The 23,140-nt window shown below is 34.7% G+C and overlaps 1 protein-coding gene across 1 annotated transcript in view; it reads right to left on the bottom strand.

Moving 5' to 3' along the window:
- Positions 1 to 1,093: 1,093 nt before the first annotated feature.
- LOC138332011 (DNA excision repair protein ERCC-6-like) overlaps positions 1,094 to 23,140 on the bottom strand; it is a 38,126-nt gene continuing 16,079 nt past the window's right edge. The window contains exons 16-22 of the mRNA XM_069279927.1: positions 11,469 to 11,617; positions 9,432 to 9,562; positions 8,293 to 8,476; positions 7,356 to 7,510; positions 4,326 to 5,748; positions 3,772 to 3,832; positions 1,094 to 3,128 (exon numbers count right to left, since the gene is read on the bottom strand). Of these exons, the coding sequence (XP_069136028.1) occupies positions 3,005 to 3,128; positions 3,772 to 3,832; positions 4,326 to 5,748; positions 7,356 to 7,510; positions 8,293 to 8,476; positions 9,432 to 9,562; positions 11,469 to 11,617 (2,227 nt within the window). The 3' untranslated portion in view covers positions 1,094 to 3,004. The remainder of the gene's footprint in view (positions 3,129 to 3,771; positions 3,833 to 4,325; positions 5,749 to 7,355; positions 7,511 to 8,292; positions 8,477 to 9,431; positions 9,563 to 11,468; positions 11,618 to 23,140) is intronic.

Here is a 23,140-nt window from a genome sequence, read left to right as displayed (position 1 = left end):
TTGGGACCAATCGGTCAACAAGATGGCCGACTGGCGGCCATCTTGGATTTTGATAGTTAAAGTTTGTTACCGCTATTTCTCAGAAAGTTTTGAAGGGATCTTTCTCAAATTTCATATGTTGGTTCTCCTAGGGCCCTAGTTGTGCATATTGCATTTTGGGACCAATTGGTCAACAAGATGGCCGACTGGCGGCCATCTTGGATTTTGATAGTTAAAGTTTGTTACCGCTATTTCTCAGAAAGTTTTGAAGGGATCTTTCTCAAATTTCATATGTTGGTTCTCCTAGGCCCTAGTTGTGCATATTGCATTTTGGGACCAATCAGTCAACAAGATGGCCGACCGACTGACGGCCATCTTGGATTTTGATAGTTAAAGTTTGTTAACACTATTTCCCAGAAAGTACTGAAGGAATCTTTCTCAAATTTCATATGTAGGTTCCCCTACGACCCTAGTTGTGCATATTGCATTTTGGGACAGATCGGTCAGCAAGATGATCGACAGGTAGCCATCTTGAATTTTGATAATTGAAGTTTGTTACTGCTACATATCTCAGAAAGTACTGAAAGGATCTTTCTCAAGGTTCATATATAGTATGTAGTAAAAGTTTGAAAAGCAGGGAAAAGATCCCTCTTTCTGTTGTCAGACATAGATTATTCTTTGGTGGGCGCCAAAATTCCCTGTCTTTGTGATAGTGATGGAAACTAAAGGTGGTTATGTCTGTAATCAGATCTTACTTAAACACAAATCCTTATTCTCACTCCACTTTGTAGAGCATCTGACAACATTTCATCAAAGGTCACATTCTGGTGACCTTTTATACTCTCATTATGTTAGTTCAAATGCGTGTTTGCACTCTGGCTACAATAAAATACACCACATTTCATAACAGCACCTGTATGCATTAAGTTATGTTGTGCTCTTTGGGCAAAATTACTACATTCTTGAAAATGATTCTGAAGCTCTTAACAAAGTTATCATCCCTGTCTGAACAGTCAGGAGAATGTGACCCAGATGGGGTGTTGTCAGATCCTCTGAAACTGGTTAGGAATTAGGGATTTTGATTGGTTCGTAATCTGAACAAAGGCTAACACAATTCTCAATCATACAGCACTATTTATTATTTCATAGATGTATTAAAGTGAGTGCATCTTCGGTACTGGTTTTCGGAGGATCACAGAAGAATACAAGCATCCAACAAATAATAATGTGATTTACATCTGTAAATCTATGATCACAATCATCAAATTACAGTTTCATATCGGTATACTTTAACAATAAGAACTACAGTGAAGCTGGTTATTTTAGTGGTGATAATATTTTCATGGGATATTGTCATACAATACATACCCTGAAAGAATGATCGCAAAAATTTGATAAAGCTGAAATTTAACATTTCTCATTTTCAGTTGAAATTGGGAAAATTTGACCCTGGTAAATATAACAGCAAACAGTAATTTGTTACTACATGTGTATAACATCAATGAAAACACTGAAATCTACCATAGAGTTAATGTAGTCTTAAATTATGTTCAACACAATCTTAGTTCTATAACAGATGGAAATGTGGCTAGTAAGTAAAATCTGGATGTTCAAGAGAGAGAGAGAGAGGGAGAGAGAAAGAGGGAGAGGAGCAAGAAGATATATTTATGTGGCAGGTAATTTATTCATTATTCAAAATGCACATGGAGTAACGGATATCTAAATTTCAAAACAAACATAACAGCATGCTTTTCCCCCCAAGGAATAGTGATAGAAATATACTATTGGTTGTAGAAGACAGATACACGGAAGTCCAGTAAAATAGTCTTATTAATAACATTGTCATAACAAGATCAACGAGGAAAACTTTAACATAATGTTCCTTAATTAACTCATTCACCCCTGAAGACGACTTGGACTCTTCTGATTCAAATGGTGGAACAGTTCATTATTAATATACAGGGTTGATGAGTTAGTATGTAGTAGAAACTGACTTACAGGAACATGTGATATAAGTATTGATTGATTTAAACATATTTTTATTGTTCAACATAACAACAGGGATAAGGCACAAGTTATCTCAACTTAGAAACGCCTTCTCCCAGAATTACATTGTGTATATACAGATCTACAATAATATACACTTTAACCAATTAGATTTTCTAGAGTTAGATATTTGATACATATTGTATTATAAAATCACCAAGGTAACAAACTTTTCGATGTTTGGCTGGATTTACAAATGAGTGGTAAAATAATTTTTAGGTACTGATATCAGTTATTGTTATTATTATTAATTAATGAGATTTTCAATCTTGCATACAGAACTTAACTTGATTTGCCTGCTTCTACTTCTCTAGTATAACTTCCCATACTCAATTTGAAACTCTTCTGCTTCTGGAAGTTCTTCCATCTATAAACTGGATTATTTTCTTAGAAGAGTGCAAATTGAGTTAACTTTGAGACTATGAAAAATACTTGTATTCTGCACTATACTTTCAGCACCTTGTTGATTGTTGCCTGAACAATCACACATTTTCAGCACTAAGCTGTACAAAAGATACATGACATGACATAACACGTCAAGGTCAATTCAAGATAACACATTATCAATAACAAAACAAGTACACAACACAGAAACAGAATCACATTGTGTTTGTCCTTGGCCCAATAATCAAATCGACTACAAAGGTTTTGTTAGAAGGCTCGTCACAAGGTTTTCCTTTCTTTGTGCATAGTGAGATAGAAGGCTTTCTTTTGGGCTCACAACTAAGCTTCTATATCATTGTTTATGGTGAGAGATACTGTTAAGAGCCATTTGTGACCCAGGACAAAGCTTCCGTAATGTAGATCTCATGTTGTCATTTAGAGTTCATGACTAAGCTTCTATTGCCTAGTGGTTCAAAAGAGCAAGAGCTTGTGGAGAGAGCTCATGTCTAAGATTATATTGCCTTGTGGGCTTTTGTGATAATGGGCTTTTTAGCCTTGTCTTATATGAAGAAGGCCCATGTTCTGGGGCTTGAGACTAAGCTTCCATTGCCTTGTGGATGGTGAGAGCCAGAGCTTGTGTTGAGGGCTCGGGACAAATCTCTATTGCCTGCAGGACATTGGCCATGGCTTCTTCATACTGACCAGACTTCAGGAGTGACCTACAGAAACCCAAAGAAAACATGTTCAGAGTCATCAGAATATACTGCTGTTTGAGGCCAGCAAAGCTCACCTTTGGCAGCTTACTAGCTTAACCATGTAATGAAATCCTCAAAACCCTGTGTTTTCCCCCCTTAAATATGATTGCCCATACCCATGGTATGTGATTCAATGTAAATGCATAAATCAAAGTGAGTTGTAAAGGAAGTACAATTTTACATTGGGCCTCAAAAATTTTCAATCAAGTACACATACACATAATAATCCTATATTAATGTAAAATTCGATGTAAGTAGCTATAGACTACAGTATTTCATAATTTGTACCAAAACCTTAGCCAACAACACCTCTGACATAGTAGTATGTCATAGTAAAACTGAAGGCTCTATGTGTGACAGCTGTGTATAAGACAGAGTAGTTAGGTCATTTTGTGGATATCAAACAGTGAAACACTTGTTTGTGTTTAAAGTTCAGTGTCACTCCATTATAATCTTCCAAAAAAATCTTTGTTGGCCTGTGATTGGTTTTTTTCTCTCCTAAAATGCATTCAGTTTTGCTACGACATTTAGTCCAGGGATGGAATTATTAACAGTTATATCAACCCCTGGAGAAACAACAACCTGAGGACCAAAACCGAAAACACACCTGCCTGACTGGACCAATTCCTTATACATGACCTTCATATCCTCTGAAAGACTGTCTAACGCTGAAATAGAATGAACAAGAATTACACATAACTATCCCACTTTGTGAATAATATTAGTCCATCTGATAAAAGACAAATAGGACAAAAAATTCTCTCTAAAATAGTAGGAACTATTATAGCGAGTAAACATAACATGTTGGTTATTTTTGCTATATACATGATTTTATTGGAATCTGTTAATTCAAAACACTAGGGAAATAATTGCTACATTATCATACCATCATCAGCTCTCAACTGATTATACTCAACATTAACAAGACGCCGTTAAAACTTTTATTGATCTGAATTATTACAAATAGCTTCAGTTAAACTTTGAACTTCATATCCTCAAACTTGAAAATCATGTTTGATTAAAAAATATTTTGATGGTCCGGTCAAAATTTTTATTATCCTCGGATTATTAAATGTTTTACCATAGTCCAGCCAACTTGGAATTCAGGTTTTAATGAACATTTACTATATATTTCATTACACCAAAGGACTGAGAATTCACCTGATTTTCTTTTCGAGTCTTTCCTTTCCTCTTCCTCACTCGTCTCAGCCTCTTCACTGTAGTCACTTTCATCCCTACTTTCATCTCCACTCTCATCATCATCTTCATCATTGATGAAACTATTCTTTTCATCATCCTCAGAGTTCTCTCCCTCCTCATCACTTTCATCATCTGATTCTAATGCCTTTATTCTTTTCCTAGGTTTCTTACTTTCAAAGTTTATATCATCCTCGTCTGAATGTTCCTCCTCCAAACTTTGAGGACTTGCTGTTTTATGAGACACACCTCTCCCTCTAACAGGTGAGTTTTCATCATCAGATTCAACAACTGGTCCTTTTTTACTCACAAGAGGAGAATTGTCTAGAGAACTTTCGTCCCCTTCTTCTTCATCAGATTCAACAATTGGTCCTTTTTTACTGACAAAGGGAGAATTTTCTAACGAACTTTCATCATCCTCTTCATCGTCAGATTTAACAATTGGTCCTTTTTTACTGACAAAGGGAGAATTTTCTAAAGAACTTTCATCATCAGATTTGTCTGCCTCTTCATCACCTAAGTCATCCACTACCTCTTCTTTGTCTAGTAATGGAGAATTTACTACTGCGTTACCATCATCACAGATACTATCAGACTCATTTCTCGGTTTACATGGGGACTCATCCTCATCAGAATCACCAACGACCTCATCCCGACCTACATAAGGAGAATTTTCTATCGTGTTTGACACATCCGGTGTCTGTCCAGTAATCTCCCCCTCTTCCTCGTCACTAGAATTCACTACCATTGTCATACACGCCCGTGGTATCTTGGCTGTATGAGAATCAGGTGAGTCTCCAACAAATGTCATATAGAGATTATCCCTGCCTGCTCCACCTCCATCTGATGACTGTGGAGACGCTTCATGCTCTGATGAACTAGGGGAATTGTTCTGTACATCCGGACTATCGGTGGACAACGCAGAGAAAATGGTAGTGTTTAATGATGAATGTTTCCGCACCTTTGGAGTATTTGATTCCGTCCTAAATAATGACGACAAAGGCTTGGGTTCCACTTTTACTATTGGCCGAGATGCATCTGGTGATATGAAAATCTCCTCATTGACAACGGGGCTGTACTTGCTAGACTTTGGTGTCCGTGACAACCAGGGACTGTGGGATACGCTCTTCCTCTTATCATTCCGTCTCTTCGGTGTCGTCATCGCCATGGTAACAGGGCTATTTTCTTGTGAATCGTCAAACATCACAGGCTCACGTTTAACATCGGTATCAACCTCCATTTTGACAGCTATAGGATCATCCTCAGGATTTTCTGGATCCTCTGTACATTCTTTGTCATCTGATTTTTGTGATTTCTCTATTGAAATTCCTTCACTGTCCGAGTCAATTTCCACGATATCGTGGTTCTCTTCTGGCGGTTCTGTTATCTACAAGTACATATAATACATATTTGGTCAGTTTCTATATATTTCCATTTGCTCGGGACTGTCACTATAAAACCTTATCAACAAAAAAGGGAACTTATGAGATTATAATTCTCCTATAATTCCTGTTAGTGTAGTCAACAACGTCATGATGTAATGATGCAATGCGTGTTTTTTTGGCATACTTGCATGCTACCTGAATAAAAAAAAACAATTGCTCTATGCTATTTGCAACAACTTGTGTAGTTATGATTTTAAAATGTTGAATATCCTAAAGATGGAACATATTGATTAAAATGTTGAAAGTGTACTGATAATTTTATGTATATTTCCATGGACTTTTTTTTTTTACCACGAATGACGTCGGAGGTACTTATGACGTCACAAGAAGAGGCTCCACTGATGGGGGCAGTGGGGACTTTGCTGGATAAGATGGTATATTTAGATTACTATATGAAAATTATGAAAATTGAAATATCAACATATCTATCATTGGTACCTTTGGCTATGCTAGAACACTCAATGTATGTTACACACCAATGCATGTCAAAAATATGAAAGATTATTTGGAAGATTAGTTCAATCTAAATATATCACTTCAATAATAGGTTTATAACGTGTATTATCATCATCAACAATCTCAACACTGTAGATAAACATTCTTTTGCGGCTACTAATTTTTAAGATCCCTATTTCAAAACAAGTTCGTGAAGATCAACATTTGCAAATTTAAAAATAAAAATTATTATCAATATAAATACTTTAGATATTCATTCACCGAAATAAACTTTTCCTAATTAACTTGGATCATAAAATTCGTGAAAGTAAATCACAAACGAAGGAAAGTTGATATACAGTATTATTATATGACTGATGCTTTTGCTGTCTTTTGATTGGCCGATACGCTTCTCAGAAGTATTCATCAACTACAATATCAACCCCGAAATCGGCAGCGAAAAGAGGTTTTCAGACTTAGTCCAGATACCTCTCGCGAGTCCAGTAACCTGTGTCAAAAATAGATCAAGGAAAACTCCCTTGAGATGTGACGTCATAATCACTTTTGACCCAAATATAGAGTAACCGGAGTTTCCCTCATTCAATGACATCGGGATAGTCTATTGTGACGTCATTATTATAGACGGCAACATATATGGCGGAAGGCAGCAAGTTTACTGCGTTCAACGGCGATCAACAGAAATGAACTGCAAATTTCAATTTATGGAAAACGTTCAAGAATGCCAGACGGGCTGCAGTTGATACAATATTCCGGTTCTATCAGTCTACACCGGTAGCAAGAAGCAAGAAGCGTTAGCAAGAAGCATTTGAATATTTACCATTAATACTACATGCAACTACTTTTGTAAACAGAAAGTTTTCAAATACCATCCTGTTTTTGTAGTTAATTTTTTTTGAAGAACCGGGTAAATATATGGAATGTCATACAATAAAAGAGTTATCGACCTATTTTCAGATGGATACAGTGAGTTATCAACCCTCCTGCCTCGGGATATATCACTTACTCAGGTTGATAAATCACCGTATCCACCTGAAAATGGGTCGATAATTGTATAACGTTACACCTAAGTAATAATATCTGTCTTCTTTTATACCTGTATTGACATGTCTCCTAATTTCTCTTCAATGTCCTTGACCTCAAGGTCATCTGTGGATTCATCTAGGACTATAGGATCATCACTCTCACCAGTACTATGGATGGACTTGTCAGGTGATTCAACCGTGGTCAAATCAACAGGCTCAGCTTTATCTAAAACACAAGGAATGGTCTATCAGAACTTAATATTCAGAGATTGTTTTCATAAACCATTTATACATGCTCTCCTTTATTGGTTTAACTCATTCACCCTAAAAATTCATAATGAACTATTCCAGCCTTTGAATCAGAGGAGGTCAAATGTGTCTCCAGTGGTGAATAAGTTAAATGTGAAGAACAGTTTCATCACCTAGTATAATTTCAACAGTTTGCATGTGTAAACATTTTGTAATGTTGATATTTTAATGATAGACATATCTTTTAGCGCCACATTTAGAAAAACTATTGCAAGTGGGAGAAATTTCTAGGGTAAAATCCAAATTTACAGTATTTGAATCAACGAGACAATCCCAAATCTAGACCACAATGACCTCATAATTCTATTGTACTAAACATTGTCTATATCTGATTCTGGTATAATACAAGTCGTATAGTATTGGGAAATCATGACAAATAAATCACTGTCAATCTGAACGAATATACATGTATATGAACAAGGAATTTGTAATTAACACTGTCTGAAAATGTGTAATTAAGTTGCTATGGAAATAAGTTGGTTTACAAGGACTACTGCAAATGTATTGGTCAGTTGCTTAACTAGATGATGACAGTATCCTTTGCTTGAATATCAAAATTCAGGAGTTAAAATAATAAAAATTTTAACTTTGGTAAAGAGTGACTCCTTCATGATGATGATGTTCCGATAACAGTTGTCAAATCTCGACGTTTAAAATCTAAAATGTATCAGATGTGTCTAAGTATAACTTTTAACCTACATTTCCTCTCAGGTTCTTCGTCTCCGGGGAGTGGATAGAATTGTCTTTCACTCGGCCCAAAGTTAAACTGGGGCAGTTCTCGCTGTATTGGTGCTGCTCTTGGATATTTTGAGAAACGTTCTTCCAAGGTTGATCCTTCACCAAGCTCAGACTCCATTTGTAGCAACTGTTGCGCTTTTTGAACCTTTAGAGAAAGAACAAATCTTAACAATAAATCATTACAAAAAAATATAATATTGTCAGAATGTTCCCCAAATCTTGCTGTATTGGATTCATCAATGCTGTCATATATAATATTACCTCCCCTTATCCTGTGTTGTATGTGATTATCTCCCCTTAATACATGTGTTATGTGATTATCTTCCCTCACCTGGTGGTTTAAAGGATGAAATAAAGATAGCATTCATTCATTATTTCTATCTCTCTTTACCCTCTTTAGTATATGATTTCCTCCCTTTACTCTGTGTTCTATTTGATTATATCTAGGGCTGCCGCGGTTAACCAGTATATTGGGGTATTGCAATGCACCACCAAAAACCATTGTACCGCCGCCATTTTCGAATACCTACATGTGTCAAAACAACACTGCAAGCTGATCAGCCCTTTGAAGTTTAAACACGATCGTACGCTTATTTTGTCAGGACAATTGTACATAAATTTGTTCATTAATTATGTTCAAAAGTGCAAATAATTGCAGACACTATCATGTTTAGTTATTGCATTATTAGGTTGCGATCGTCTGAAGCCTAGCTTTTTCACAAACAGACTCGTGTTTTTTAAAACAAGAACCTCACATTTGAACATTTTTGTTACTCAACAACACGGTTGAAATCGATGTAACACTACATAACATAGCGCTGTATGTTTGTATAATGTAAAGGGTGTTTTTATTATGGAATATATACAAAATAGACACCACATATGTTAAGGTAAAAATATTGCAAAACATATCACAATACAGCTGTTGTGTATCACAATATATCGTGGTACGCTTCTGCCGTATCGCGGCAGCCCTAATTATATCCCTTACCAAATGCTTTTTGTATTTAACTAACCCTACCCTGTACTGTATGTTACCTCCCTTTACTCCATGTTTTATATGATTATCTCCCTTCATGATGGTGTTTATCTCCCCTTACCCTGTGCTCTATGTAGTCATTGCCTCTGAGATGAGATTTGGACGGTGGTTCCTCCTGGTCCTCTAATTGATCATCCATAGACTCGCTAGCTTTGTTGAACATCAGGTCATGGTCACTGAGTCCAAACAGGTCTGCAACATTTATATAAATGCAAGTGCCTTGTGAGATGTCTTACTGACAGAGAGGAGGAAATCAATACAAGTGTCTTGTGAAATGTCTTAATGGCAGAGAGGAGGAAATCAATACAAATGTCTTCTGAATTGTCTTAATGGCAGAGAGGAAGAAAGCAATGCAAGTGTCTTGTGAAATGTCTTAATGGCAGAGAGGAAGAAAGCAATGCAAGTGTCTTGTGAAATGTCTTAATGGCAGAGAGGAAGAAAGCAATGCAAGTGTCTTGTGAAATGTCTTAGTGACAGAGAGGAGGAAAGCAATGCAAGTGTCTTGTGAAATGTCTTAGTGACAGAGAGGAGGAAAGCAATGCAAGTGTCTTGTGAAATGTCTTAGTGACAGAGAGGAGGAAAGCAATGCAAGTGTGTCTTGTGAAATGTCTTAGTGACAGAGAGGAGGAAAGCAATGCAAGTGTCTTGTGAAATGTCTTAGTGACAGAGAGGAGGAAAGCAATGCAAGTGTCTTGTGAAATGTCTTATGACAGAGCAATGCAAGTGTCTTGTGAAATGTCTTAGTGACAGAGAGGAGGAAAGCAATGCAAGTGTCTTGTGAAATATCTTAGTGACAGAGAGGAGGAAAGCAATGCAAGTGTCTTGTGAAATGTCTTAGTGACAGAGAGGAGGAAAGCAATGCAAGTGTCTTGTGAAATGTCTTAGTGACAGAGAGGAGGAAAGCAATGCAAGTGTCTTGTGAAATATCTTAGTGACAGAGAGGAGGAAAGCAATGCAAGTGTCTTGTGAAATGTCTTAATTGCAGAGAGGAGAAAAGCAATACAAGTGTCTTCTGAATTGCCAAAATACGGAGGGTTGACAAGTATGTAATGTGATATTATCAAAACAATATTCAGATTAAAATGTTATCATTAAAACCATTAAGACTTTGAATCCAGAAAACAAATCAGATCAGGAATAAAAAAAGTGTCTTGTGAAATGTCTTAATTGCAGAGAGGAGGAAAGCAATGCAAGTGTCTTGTGAAATGTCTTACTAACAGAGAGGAGGAAAGCAATACAAGTGTCTTGTGAAATGTCTTACTAACAGAGAGTAGGAAAGCAATGCAAGTGTCTTGTGAAATGTCTTAGTGACAGAGAGGAAGAAAGCAATGCAAGTGTCTTGTGAAATGTCTTACTGACAGAGAGAAGGAAAGCAATGCAAGTGTCTTGTGAGATGTCTTACTAACAGAGAGGAGGAAAGCAATGCAAGTGTCTTGTGAAATGTCTTACTGACAGAGAAGGAAAGCAATGCAAGTGTCTTGTGAAATATCTTAGTGACAGAGAGGAGGAAAGCAATGCAAGTGTCTTGTGAAATGTCTTAGTGACAGAGAGGAGGAAAGCAATGCAAGTGTCTTGTGAAATGTCTTAGGCAGAGAGGAGGAAAGCAATCAAGTGTCTTGTGAAATGTCTTAGTGACAGAGAGGAGGAAAGCAATGCAAGTGTCTTGTGAAATGTCTTAGTGACAGAGAGGAGAAGCAATGCAAGTGTCTTGTGAAATGTCTTATGACAGAGAGAGTGTCTTGTGAGGAAAGCAATGCAAGTGTCTTGTGAAATGTCTTAGTGACAGAGAGGAGGAAAGCAATGCAAGTGTCTTGTGAAATGTCTTAGTGACAGAGAGGAGGAAAGCAATGCAAGTGTCTTGTGAAATGTCTTAGTGACAGAGAGGAGGAAAGCAATGCAAGTGTCTTGTGAAATGTCTTAGTGACAGAGAGGAGGAAAGCAATGCAAGTGTCTTGTGAAATGTCTTAGTGACAGAGTGTAATGTTATATGAGTGCCTATGTAAGTGTCTTTACTCATTCATAGAGTTGAGGAAGGTGATGAAGGGGAAGGGGCAGAGTGAATAGGGCAGATGTGTCTTGATTTTCAAAATTTACTTACCCAGAGAGTGGAGGAATGCGATGTGTGTATCAAGTGAGGTGTCTGAGATACGACTTCCATGATGCATCTCCTGAAGTTGGACCTGAGTCTTGGAGTGGCGAGGATTGTCTAGGATGAAGAGTTCCTTCAACTCCTGTTTTGTGAAGTACCTGAAATGTAAACCCAATTTTTAAATTGCTATACAATATATAAATATTGCTGCATTATATATTGTTTGAATACCACAAGAGCAATATACCCAGAGCTTTTTCGTTTCCAAAATGATTTTGGAATTGAATGTGATGACATATTTTATAGAAAATTATACAATTAATTCAGAATGAGGCAAATAATTGAAAATAATTTTAAAATTCCACTGTGCTTGATTAGGGTACAAATTCTTCTACACAATTCTAATTAACTTATTTAGTACAAAGATTGATATAAAATTTCACATATGTCTCTTAATCTAACTCATCAAATTTTACCCAAGCCAGAGGAACAATGCACATATTCTAACACAAAATTGGGAAACTGTGGGTAAAGATGCTCCACCGTTGACAAATGGTATTTTTTCACTATCAAAAACAGGAGCAGACGATTTAGTATTTTTCTTCAGTTGCAAAAGTTACTTACTTTACACCATTACCACCATTGAAAAGTTTGAGCTTCTAATTTTACTTTAAGTTAAAAATATGAAAAATAATTAATTGCATCCCGAAAAAATTCTGTGTCACTATATCCTATATGGGATGAAGTAATAATTGTGCATGCACCAAAGGCAAAAGACATTATTTTATACTATTTTTTTGTGTTAATTAGACATATATATACACGATTAAACACCAATTATTGTTCAAATGATTAATATAATTTATGCTCTGTTGGCGGTGGAGCATCTTTACTTGTATGAAACATTTACACAATAAAGAGGTGAATCAATAAGACTAGTGACCTTGCTATGGAATTTACGCCTTTTTTTTTTTACTGTGGTAGTGTGTAACATTAAAGCACTGGCCGTGCACTTAAGTGCAGCAATGTAATTTGCTTCTATGAGAGAAATTCCCAAAAATTACTTATAATAATTATCTTATATAAAATCTCTGAAGGCTTCATACAAAATTTGTAATTCAAAGTTTTTTTTTTATTATTTGAGTTTTCTTCTCCCTCCTCCACAAAAAATGTGTGAAAACCATATGACAAACTTCTAAATTAAGAAAAAATACTAAGACATTTGTTAAAACAAATGGTGACAAAATATTCATTTAGAAAACAGTATAAAAAAAATAAAACAAGAGATCCAAGACGGATCTTGGCGCCCACCAAAGAATGATATATGTCTAACAATGGCAAGTGGGATCTTTTCTTTGCTTTTCAAACTTTTACTACATACTACACGTGAAATTTGAGAAAGACCCTTTCAGTACTTTCTGAGATATATAGCAGTAACAAACAATTATCAAAATCCAAGATGGCTTAATGTTGGTCCCAAATGCAATATGCAAAACTAAGGTCCTAGCGGAAATTACACATGAAAGTTCTGGGGGGCTTGGACCATATAATTCACAATTTTGGTTGACCTTTGGCCAGGGATGGTTTATGCAAAATTTCGACAAATTTGGTTCAGCAGCTTTGGAAAAGAATTCAAAAATGTTATTTGTTTATCGCCATATATATGACGGACGTCAGACATTGATATAAAAAAGGTGATTAGAATAAGATTGAACAAATTTAATATGCATTTATGGCCTCAGTTTCAGTGTCATATGAAGATTTACCTGAACCTACATATCACACTACCATTTGTGACATAAATGGTTTATCATACTGAAAATAATGAGCAATTGATTTAGAAAATATTTCTTAAATTTGTGATGAGTAAAGATTGTCGTATGATGCTTTGTCTGTCATTTTTGTACAATTGGAAGGGGAGATGACTCCATGTGAATGATGGGGCACATGCCCCATGGAAATACGGTCGTAATTATTTGATATGTTTCAATTAATCACAGACACTGTTATAAACATGAGGTATAATAATATTTGCTATACCATCGACAATTTTTTTTTTTTCCCACAAACACACATAGAGCGAAAATACCATTTGTCAGCAGTGGAGCATCTTTAATCATATACAAAACAGGTTGGTTTATAGTGGTTATTATAATTTAACTGTATGTCATTACAAACAGATTCTAAGCCTTATATTACAATGCCTTCCCCTTTTTTTCCCATCCTATGTTATTCCAACTCCATGCAGTAACATATATTCTCTGTACAATGCTATCATTTACAGACTCTTCCCCAGTCCACACCTTCACAACCAACAGATGGTAGAATTATCCCAGCTCAGGCCCCACATTGTCAGCATGCCTATCAACCAATCACTGACCACCTGGCTAGCTAATTAACATATCTCTGATATGTGTCACTAATTACATACATTATAGATGTCAATTAGCTGATCTATGGTCACAACAGACAAATACATTGTCTTAAATCCTAAACAGTCAAAAAAATAGGTCTGTTAGGATTGACTGAAAAAAATCTGGTTTAAACAATCACCTGTAATATTATTTTCAGAATTTTATTCTTTTTTTTTTTTTTTGATTTCCTCATAGACAAATTAAAGTTCAAAAGAAGATTAAAGGCAAAGATCAAATTAAAGAAATGGCATCCCCATGTCATGTCTGTTTATTTAAAAAAAACAACAACAACAACAACAAAAAAAACAACAAAAAACAAAAAAGGAAACTTATGAAATTCACTCAGGTAAATGCTAATATTTTTTTTACATATGCTTATTTAAAATATTTAATTAAATATCCTAACAAATGATAATACTAAAATGTCTTTATTAAATGCAGAAATTAATTTATATTCATTCTGATGATAATTCATGATGTATTATTTTAGTAACCTTCCAAAATATTATTTTCAAATTCAAAAAATTCTCCTTCACTCATTACATCTTAATAGTAAATTATCCTCAAACTTTTTTGATATACTCCATATTTGTTTTCTTAATTTGAATTCCATTTATTTTTCAATGGATAAATGTCTTGTTAAGTAAGTATTAAAACATGATTTTTGTAATTCCCACGAACGTAATTGTCTAAACGCCGTCTAAGCCGGGTATAGACATGAACAGTGGCTGGCTAATTATAATCTGATTACATCACCAGGAATTAAGAGTCAGGTAATCCCTTTAACTTAAGACCAGATTACAAAACGTTAGGCAAGCTACTTATCTCGAGAATTATCTCCCTTACATAACCTGTTAACCTATAGGCATCTGTAGATTTGTGTTTTAGTAAACATATTTGTCCTTGGATATTTTTTGGCACAAACACACAAAAAAGGAAAGCTTAAATAAATCTAATTACTTGATTTTTTTTCCATATTATCTATGAGTTTGAAATAAATTTCTTCTCTTTGATCAGCAGAGGAATATAACCTAGTCGTATATTTTAAATTGAACTAAAAAAAATATCAGAAACTTCTTAATATAAATTGTTCTTCTTGAAGACTTCTCCTTAATTAAAATTATTTACATAAAAACAATGTATAACAAAAACAATTTTATTGAAACTTTGCAATCCTGTTCAATGTACACAAAACAAACCTTTATCTGCCATGTACAATGTATTTTACTAGAAAAAAAAATCTAAGAAAAGGGAAATCTGGATGACAGAATAATTTTCAATTTATTATCATTCAAAATTTTTCATAGCGAATGAAAGTTTGTTGTTTGACAATTTACGTCAAAGGTCTTAATCAAACATCTATATGTCAGATGCCAACAAAATCCTTTATAGAAAAAAAATAAAGTTAACAAGGTGCTATAAAAATTAAAGTACCGTAGATGGCCACTTTTCTTGTGTAACAATTAAAACCCCAATAGCAAAATGTATAGTAATGCAGTTAGTTAAGCTTATATATTTGATATCAGAAACATTTGCATAAAATGCATCTAAGGATAGTAGAAGCTACAATGTTATTATAGACTTGTGGAGTTTAAGGTAAATCTGATACCAAGTTGATGTATCTTTGTAGACAGTAGATATAGTGCTTCACAATATATTTACCAAGCCAAGCATTGTCAGGTATGGCAAGCATGGGTAACAAGGGGAAATTAAGGGAACAAATTCGTTAAATGTTAAAAACAACAATAAATCTTCCCTTGTAGAATTTGGATAATTTAAAAATATGAATTACAATATCTAAAAAAAAATAAAAGAAATATTTTTTTCTAATTTTTGATGGCATAACATTACATTTTGTATCAGAAATTGGATACATTTTTTTGATAGTAAACAATTACCCCTGAGTAGCCCCCCAATCTCCTAAAGTAGACATGCTCTTGTTTTGACTGCCTTACTAATATAGCTGTAGGGGGTCCACACTGTATGCATAGAAACTGACCCCTAATAACTCTGGCCAGCTTGACCAATAACAAATACCCTGGGGATTAGAATCAGGGGTGGCCCAAGCTTGCATAGGGTGGCAGCACAAGCTCTGGTCCTATAAGCCAACACCAGCCTGGCAGGGTAGAGCCTTAATCAACCCCTTTGTTTCTTCAACTCCCTTTCACGGGTTTGGCTGATAGGGTTTAAGGGTGAAAAGTGGAGATCAGAGAGCTGAAAGTAAGAAGCTATTGTTCTTGGCATTCCTGGAACACAATGACACTAATTTACCAGTTTAAGAAGTAAAGAAGTTGTTGCTTGGACTTGTTGATGCCAGCCAAGCACCTAGAAAACAGAGGGACAGCAAAACCTTTCCACACAAAAGCCAGCACTCCTGTGGTAAGTCACACCACTACAACTCTACACAGAGGGAGCAGACTTTGACCACTTTACAAGCTAAAGGTAGGACACTTTAATTTCATCTATGATATAGTTTGTCTAAAACATATATCAAAGAAAAGAACTTTGAATTATATACTTTATATGCATCTGTCAACATAAATAATTTTTGAATTATAATGTTATTATAAACATCTGTTTCTTCTTTGTTATCAAGCAAATAGTTTTATTTATCTTTGAATATCAACTAAAATATTTCAAGGAAAATTTCTCTTTCACATTTTGAAATTGTTAACCTGATGAAAGTCTACTTTGAAACCCTCTATGAAGATATTAAAGGTTGATTTTTGCATATTTTGACCTGTTCTTTCTGATGGTATAGTCGGATTTTTTTCACATTTTGAATATTAAAGAATTTGGACTTGCTAAAATGGCCTAAATTGGGGGTTCAAAATCAGGAGTCTCTCCAAAATACGGAGGGTTGACAAGTATGTAATGTGATATTATCAAAACAATATTCAGCTTAAAATGTTATCATTAAAATCATTAAGACTTTGAATCCAGAAAACAAATCAGATCAGGAATACAAAAAATTATTCAAGGATTTTTTAAAAACAAATTATTTCTTACTTCCAATATTATATATTTTATTTTAAATAATGTTATTGTCATATGACATGTACCTAATATGTCTTAAAATGGTCTTCAAATTCTTGGTTAAAATCACAATTCATACAGATCAAGTAAATATTCTCAGTGAATAACCAACTTCTCAAACATTTTTGGAATTTCCTTCAATCATTATCTTTTGATCAACCTGTTAGAATTGATGTTAGTAAGAATGTATAACTAGGGGCAGTCTATTGACAAAGGTAAAGAAAACTAGATCAATTCATGTAAGAACATGTGAAAGGCCTAGGGCTCCTCTCCATGTGACATGCTTGTGATGTCTTTGTTACGACTAGGCCCCTTGTGTCCCTAAGAAAACACCTGTAGGTCTGCTATTTACCTAGATTATGTAACATGGCCCCTTGCGAGTGGGAGCTTAAGGGGCTGTCGCTAAAATGTTGAGAAACCATGTATAAATTTATATACAGTTCATTCTTGTGTTTCCCGCTATTAAACTTTTACATAGATTTAATTTAATGTTCAGATATATATAATTGAGTAATTGAATTGTATAGGTTAATGAAAAGTAGAATAACAAAATATCCTATGTTTTGCTTCAATTTCAACAATGTTCTGATACCTTAGTAGATCTAAGGAATTCCAATGATTTTATTGAAATTTGATTTAGGAAATTCTGATGCTTTTATTGGATCAATAAGTTTATGAGGCCATCAAATTATTTTAGGAATATAATTATTTATATAATACTCCAACCAGTTACACTGATATCTGCATGCTTTTGACATTGATGATCTGAGGTCAGCCGGTATAAAGATGGTGACTGATAAAATAGAAATTCTGCACCAACTTGATGCCAGGCTGATATCTGTTCTGCTTTCACCAACTGATGGAATTTAAATATATCAACTACAAAAGAACAGCAGATATGTAATACATTTTTTTTTCATAAAAGAAATTCAATAAATTTACTCTACAATTAAAGTTAATGATATATATCATATAACAAGAAAAAGATTTTAAATTGCCAAGTAAACAGCTTAACAATTATTCATGCCAAGAAATTACATTTAAAATTTGTTTTAGAATTTATGCATAAGGAAATGTAGATTCATATTTTTTAAAATAGAAAACTTGTAAGTTAAATAGTCAGTGTTGTGATTTCTGGGCAATAAATCTTCTTGATTATCTCCCCTTCTGGGGCCTCACTTCAGGACAAGGTTGACAAAGGAGATTGTGTAATCTATCTATAGGGACATAGGTAATTGGTTGTCATGGTTACAAACAGGTATGTAAACAACCGACCCAAATCACACCTTTTCCAAGTGAACAAATTACTGGCCATGTTAGCCTTCAGGGGAGACAACTGCCCACCAGTAAAAAACAAGTTTAGGGACAAAAGGCCGAGATAGTGGGTGATAAATTAATTACAGGTAAACCTGCATACCTGGTCATGTCTTTGTTAATTATGTATAGGTAGAGCACACCTGGACAGACTCCTTTATTACCAAAACAACATAGATAAGCTTTACATAGATCCTAAAGACAAATTCCTGGATTTGTTGTAAAGTCAATTTAGTAGTAGGTTTATTTGACAATGCAGGGACAATGAAGCTGTTTACAAAATGCCATTTTCTTGATAAAAATCTGATTCCGGAAAATTCCTGGACATTGTTGTTAGGCTTACTAGTCAGTAGTCACCTCTCCTAGGATAAGCAACCCGTTAACAAACTGGATTTGTTGGAACAACTCGATTTTCTGATCAGTTACATTTTGTTTGAGCATCGTACCAACATATCCTGGGCACTCACATCTGAGCTAAAGAAGTCGGATAAAATAACAGGTATGTAATACAAGGTTAAATTTAATTTTCTATATTTCAGTTGTTATTTTTACGCGAGTTTCCTTAATTCGCTTTTAAGTTTTGTTTTTGTGCTGTTTATTTTTAAATTAACAAACAATTAGACTAAATATTATGAAAGTCTCTGTATCTCGTTTGGTGAAGTTTATTTGATTGGATTACTGCACCAATGTGATGCCGGAGGGCTGTCATAGTAACAAAGACATCATGGAGTTATTCCTCGACATTTTTTAGACTATCAAGTTTATTATTTATTTCTTTTTGAAGCATTGACTTTACAGTTGTAGATTAGAATATGCAAAACAACTTTTTCTCTGCTGCTTTTAATTATTGTACATAAAATTCAACAAGGTCTTGCAATTTAAAATTTTTTTTGCACATAATGGTTGACGTACAGATCACACAACTGTACCCTTAATGAAAAAAATATTCCTAATTAGCCAGTTAAAACCCCTGGGATCTTCTTGTGTGCTGAACATAAAGAAATCTGCACCAATAAGATGCCAGGTGATTTTAAATGGCAAATCAGAGACAGAATCATCAAAACACTGTCTGACAGGGATAATTCTGTATCAGGATGTAAATGGTAAATAATATTGAATTTTATCCCATTTGTAACAAGTCAAAGGTCATGGACAGGTGCTGACCCCTGGTATCTGTAATGTGCATGTAATTACACAGAAAACAAGCACTTACAAATGCTGGGGGCTAACATCAGTGTAAAATACTGACTAACATCGTTCATTGCATCAGACAATTACCATATTACTTTTCAAGGATTATTTAGAGTGTTTATTTTCTACTTATTTGTCAGCAACTCTGCTTAAGTTCAATGCAAACCTCCTTTAATCACTTTAGTTGGACCATTGAAAACTTGAAAAGGGTGTTTGAGTTTTGGAATTAAGAATGGAATTAAACAGGGTCTGTGTGTAATATAAGTTCAAGAAGACACTTACAAAGTTCAAATTCGTGTGCCTTTTCTTTTTCTCTAAATATTTATTTTTTAAACATGTGAATTTTAAATATACTATCAATTCTGTCTCTCAGGTCTGATACTGTCTGTTGTTTCTCATTATTTGTAATGTGGTAGTGTAATAAATAAAACTAGCACTTACAAATGCTGGGGAATGTTGTCAGTTACAACAGAAGACCTGATTGGGGCAGGGGGAGGGTTGAAGGAGGGAGGCACACACAGCAAGGGTGTCAAGATACTTCCACAGTGATTCATTATAGCCCACCATATAAACACAGACAATGAGATAAGATTACATAGGCCCAGACATAACAGTTCCCTGCTGGGCCCTAGTATCAGATTTGGGCTTGTGTAACCTAGCAACAAGCACTTATTGATGCTGGGGTCTGTGTTGAGAACTCACCTTCTGCTGTCTTTACTTTATTAGACAAAATCTACTTTCAACTTCAAATGTTATATTTCAGTAAAATTTAGCAAATCCAATTTTCATCTTTTTCACTTCCCAGAAAATTCAATATAGTTTGGGCAAGTAAGGCCAAACAAAATTAATTCTTAGTTTCTCAGGCTTCGCCGCATCGACATTTAGCCCCCGCTAAAACGTTTTTATGCGCCATAACTTAAAAATTAAAATCGAGACCGCCGCATCGAACGCACCCCAAATTTCCATTCGAACTCGCCCGAAATTTCCATCCGGAAATTGGCTCCAATTTTAGTATGCACCTTTCATTTCCGGTAAAAAAATGGCTGCCGATGTCAGCATTTGCTCAAAACGGAATGTTTCCTCCCAGGATTATGTATTTTCAACTGGTTTTCTTTGGATATAGTGACGATTGAGATATTTAAAAGCTGTTCTTAAAGACTGAGTAAGAATTTACATTTTCTACACGTGTTTTCATTGATTTTCATGTCCTTCAAGTGAGAAAAAAATAAAATGTTATCTGCCGCATTTGTTTTCAGAGAAATAAAAAATAAAAAAATATTCCCGCTGCCCGCACTGACTTTTTAAAAAAGTGGCCTGAGAAACTAATAATTAATTTTTTTTGGCCTAATGCTGGTTTAGTAATTTTTTTGTCGAATTCCCTTACTATTTCTTACCAAATAAGTAATATTCAATATGGATTAAAAAGGCAATCAGTAGAGATATCCTTATTTAATGGACGTTGGGCCATATTTTTTCGATCCCTATATTAATTCTCTTGACTATCACAGTGCAGTGAGAGAAGACTCTGAGAATCTACATGGAATGAAAGACCCACCACCTTCCCAGGATGTGTAATGTTCTGGTGAGATTAGCCATACTAGCACTTACATATGCTGGGGACTTAATGGGTAACAAACGACAAGGGAAACCATTCATGTCACAGAATCTGTAACTATGGAAACCACTCATGTCACAGAATCTGAGACTATGGAAACCTCTCATGTCACGGAATCAGTAACTATGGAACTATGGAAACCACTCATGTCACAAAATCTGTAACTATGGAAACCACTCATGTCACGGAATCTGTAACTATGGAAACCCCTCATGTCACGGAATCAGTACACCATTTTTGTTTTCCCAATGAAGATTCTGTAAAGCAGATGAATTAGAATTTTTCTTCAGTTACAAAAGGGACTTGATCTACACTATTACCACCAGTCTTCTTATTTCACTTTAAGATAAAAATATAAATTGTGTCTCAAACAAGAGGCCCATGGGCCTTAACAGTCACCTTATATTTGATAGAAAGTAGTTATGTAATTTACAAGCCAACTGATGTCTTTTGTTCACAAAATAGGAACATACATCTAATAGGTCTAAATACAAAAATTCATTAAGCTTGGTGCATATTTACTCATATTACTGTGTTCACAAGGTTCAATAATTATTATTGCAAAGGGCAATAACTCCGTAAATAAGTTTGATTGAATCAAGCTTATTTTCAAACTTGTCAAGATATTTCCTATGATAGTCTATAAGCAAAGTTTCATTTAGCACGGATCATATTTATGATGAGTTATCATATTCACAAGATTCAATAGTTATAATTGCAATGGGCAATAATTCTGTAAGTTACTATCTAATTAGGTCAATTTTGGGAACTGTCCAAGATCTTTCCAATTTTAGTCTAAATACAAAGTTTCATGAAGCTAAGTGCATATTTATTCAAATAATCGTATTCACAAGGTCGGGTCCAATTACAATAATTAGTGCAAAGGCCAATAACTCCGTAAATTATCGTCGGATCAAGCTGATTTTCAAAATCCTCGGAGATATTTCTAATGTTAGTTTACATTCAAAATTTCATTAAGCTCGGTTTATATTTACTAAAGTTGTCGCGTTCCCAAGGTCCAATATTAATCATAATTGTGAAGGGCAATTGCTTCGTAAATTACTGTTGAATCCAGCTGTTTTTCAAACTCATCCAAGATCTTTCCAATGTAAGTCTACATACAAAGTTTCATTAAGCTCAGTTCATATTTATTAAAGTTATCACATTTACAAGGTCCAATAATAATTATTAGTGCAAAGGACAATAACTCCGTAAATTGCTGTCAAATCAAACTGATTCTCAACTCGTCCGAGATCTTTCCAATGTTAGTCTACATACAAAGTTTCATTAAGCTCAGATTATATTTACTAAAGTTATTGCGTTCACAAGGTCTAGTAGTAATTATTAGTACAAAGGGCAATAACACCGTAAATTGCTGTCAAATCAAACTGATTTTCGAACTCGTCCGAGATCTTTCCAATGTTTGTCTACAGACAAAGTTTCATTAAGCTAAGTTTATATTTACTAAAGTTATTGCGTTCACAAGGTCTAGTAGTAATTATTAGTGCAAAGGGCAATAACTCCATAACTTATGGTTGAATCACGCTGATTTTCAAACTCGGCTGAGATATTTCTTATGTTAGTCTACAAACAAAATTTCACTAAGCTCGCTTTATATTTACTATTAAGTTATCACATTCACAAGGTCCAACATTAATTATATGTGCAAAGGGCAATAACTCTGTAAATTACTCTTGAATCAAGCTGGTTTTTTTACGAATTCATCCGAGACCTTTCCAATGTTGGTCTACATACAAAATTTCATTAAGCTCGGTTTATATCTACTAAAGTTATCGCGTTCACAAGGAAATGTTAACAGACGGCGCACAAAAGAATATCACAATAGGTCACCATGACCTATGGTCAGGTGACCTAAAAAGTCCATGACACTATGTCTTTTAAATCATGGAATGAATTACTCATGGTACATTCTACAAGATAATAGATATAATTAATTGTGGAGAGGTTCAATTACCCCTTTGTAACTTGTGTAAAAAAGTTTTGTTGAGTAAGTATATAGTTGCTATGGATTTTTCATGTTATCCTTATGGATGTTTACATGTAAGGGATTTTCGGTGTTGTACAACTGTCATTGTGTGTTGCCCAGTGCT

Source organism: Argopecten irradians, chromosome 9 (assembly GCF_041381155.1).
Source record: "Argopecten irradians isolate NY chromosome 9, Ai_NY, whole genome shotgun sequence".
In the NCBI taxonomy this organism is placed as follows: domain Eukaryota; kingdom Metazoa; phylum Mollusca; class Bivalvia; order Pectinida; family Pectinidae; genus Argopecten; species Argopecten irradians.
Note: the sequence above shows the minus strand (reverse complement) of the source record. Positions and strands in the feature narration are given on the sequence as shown.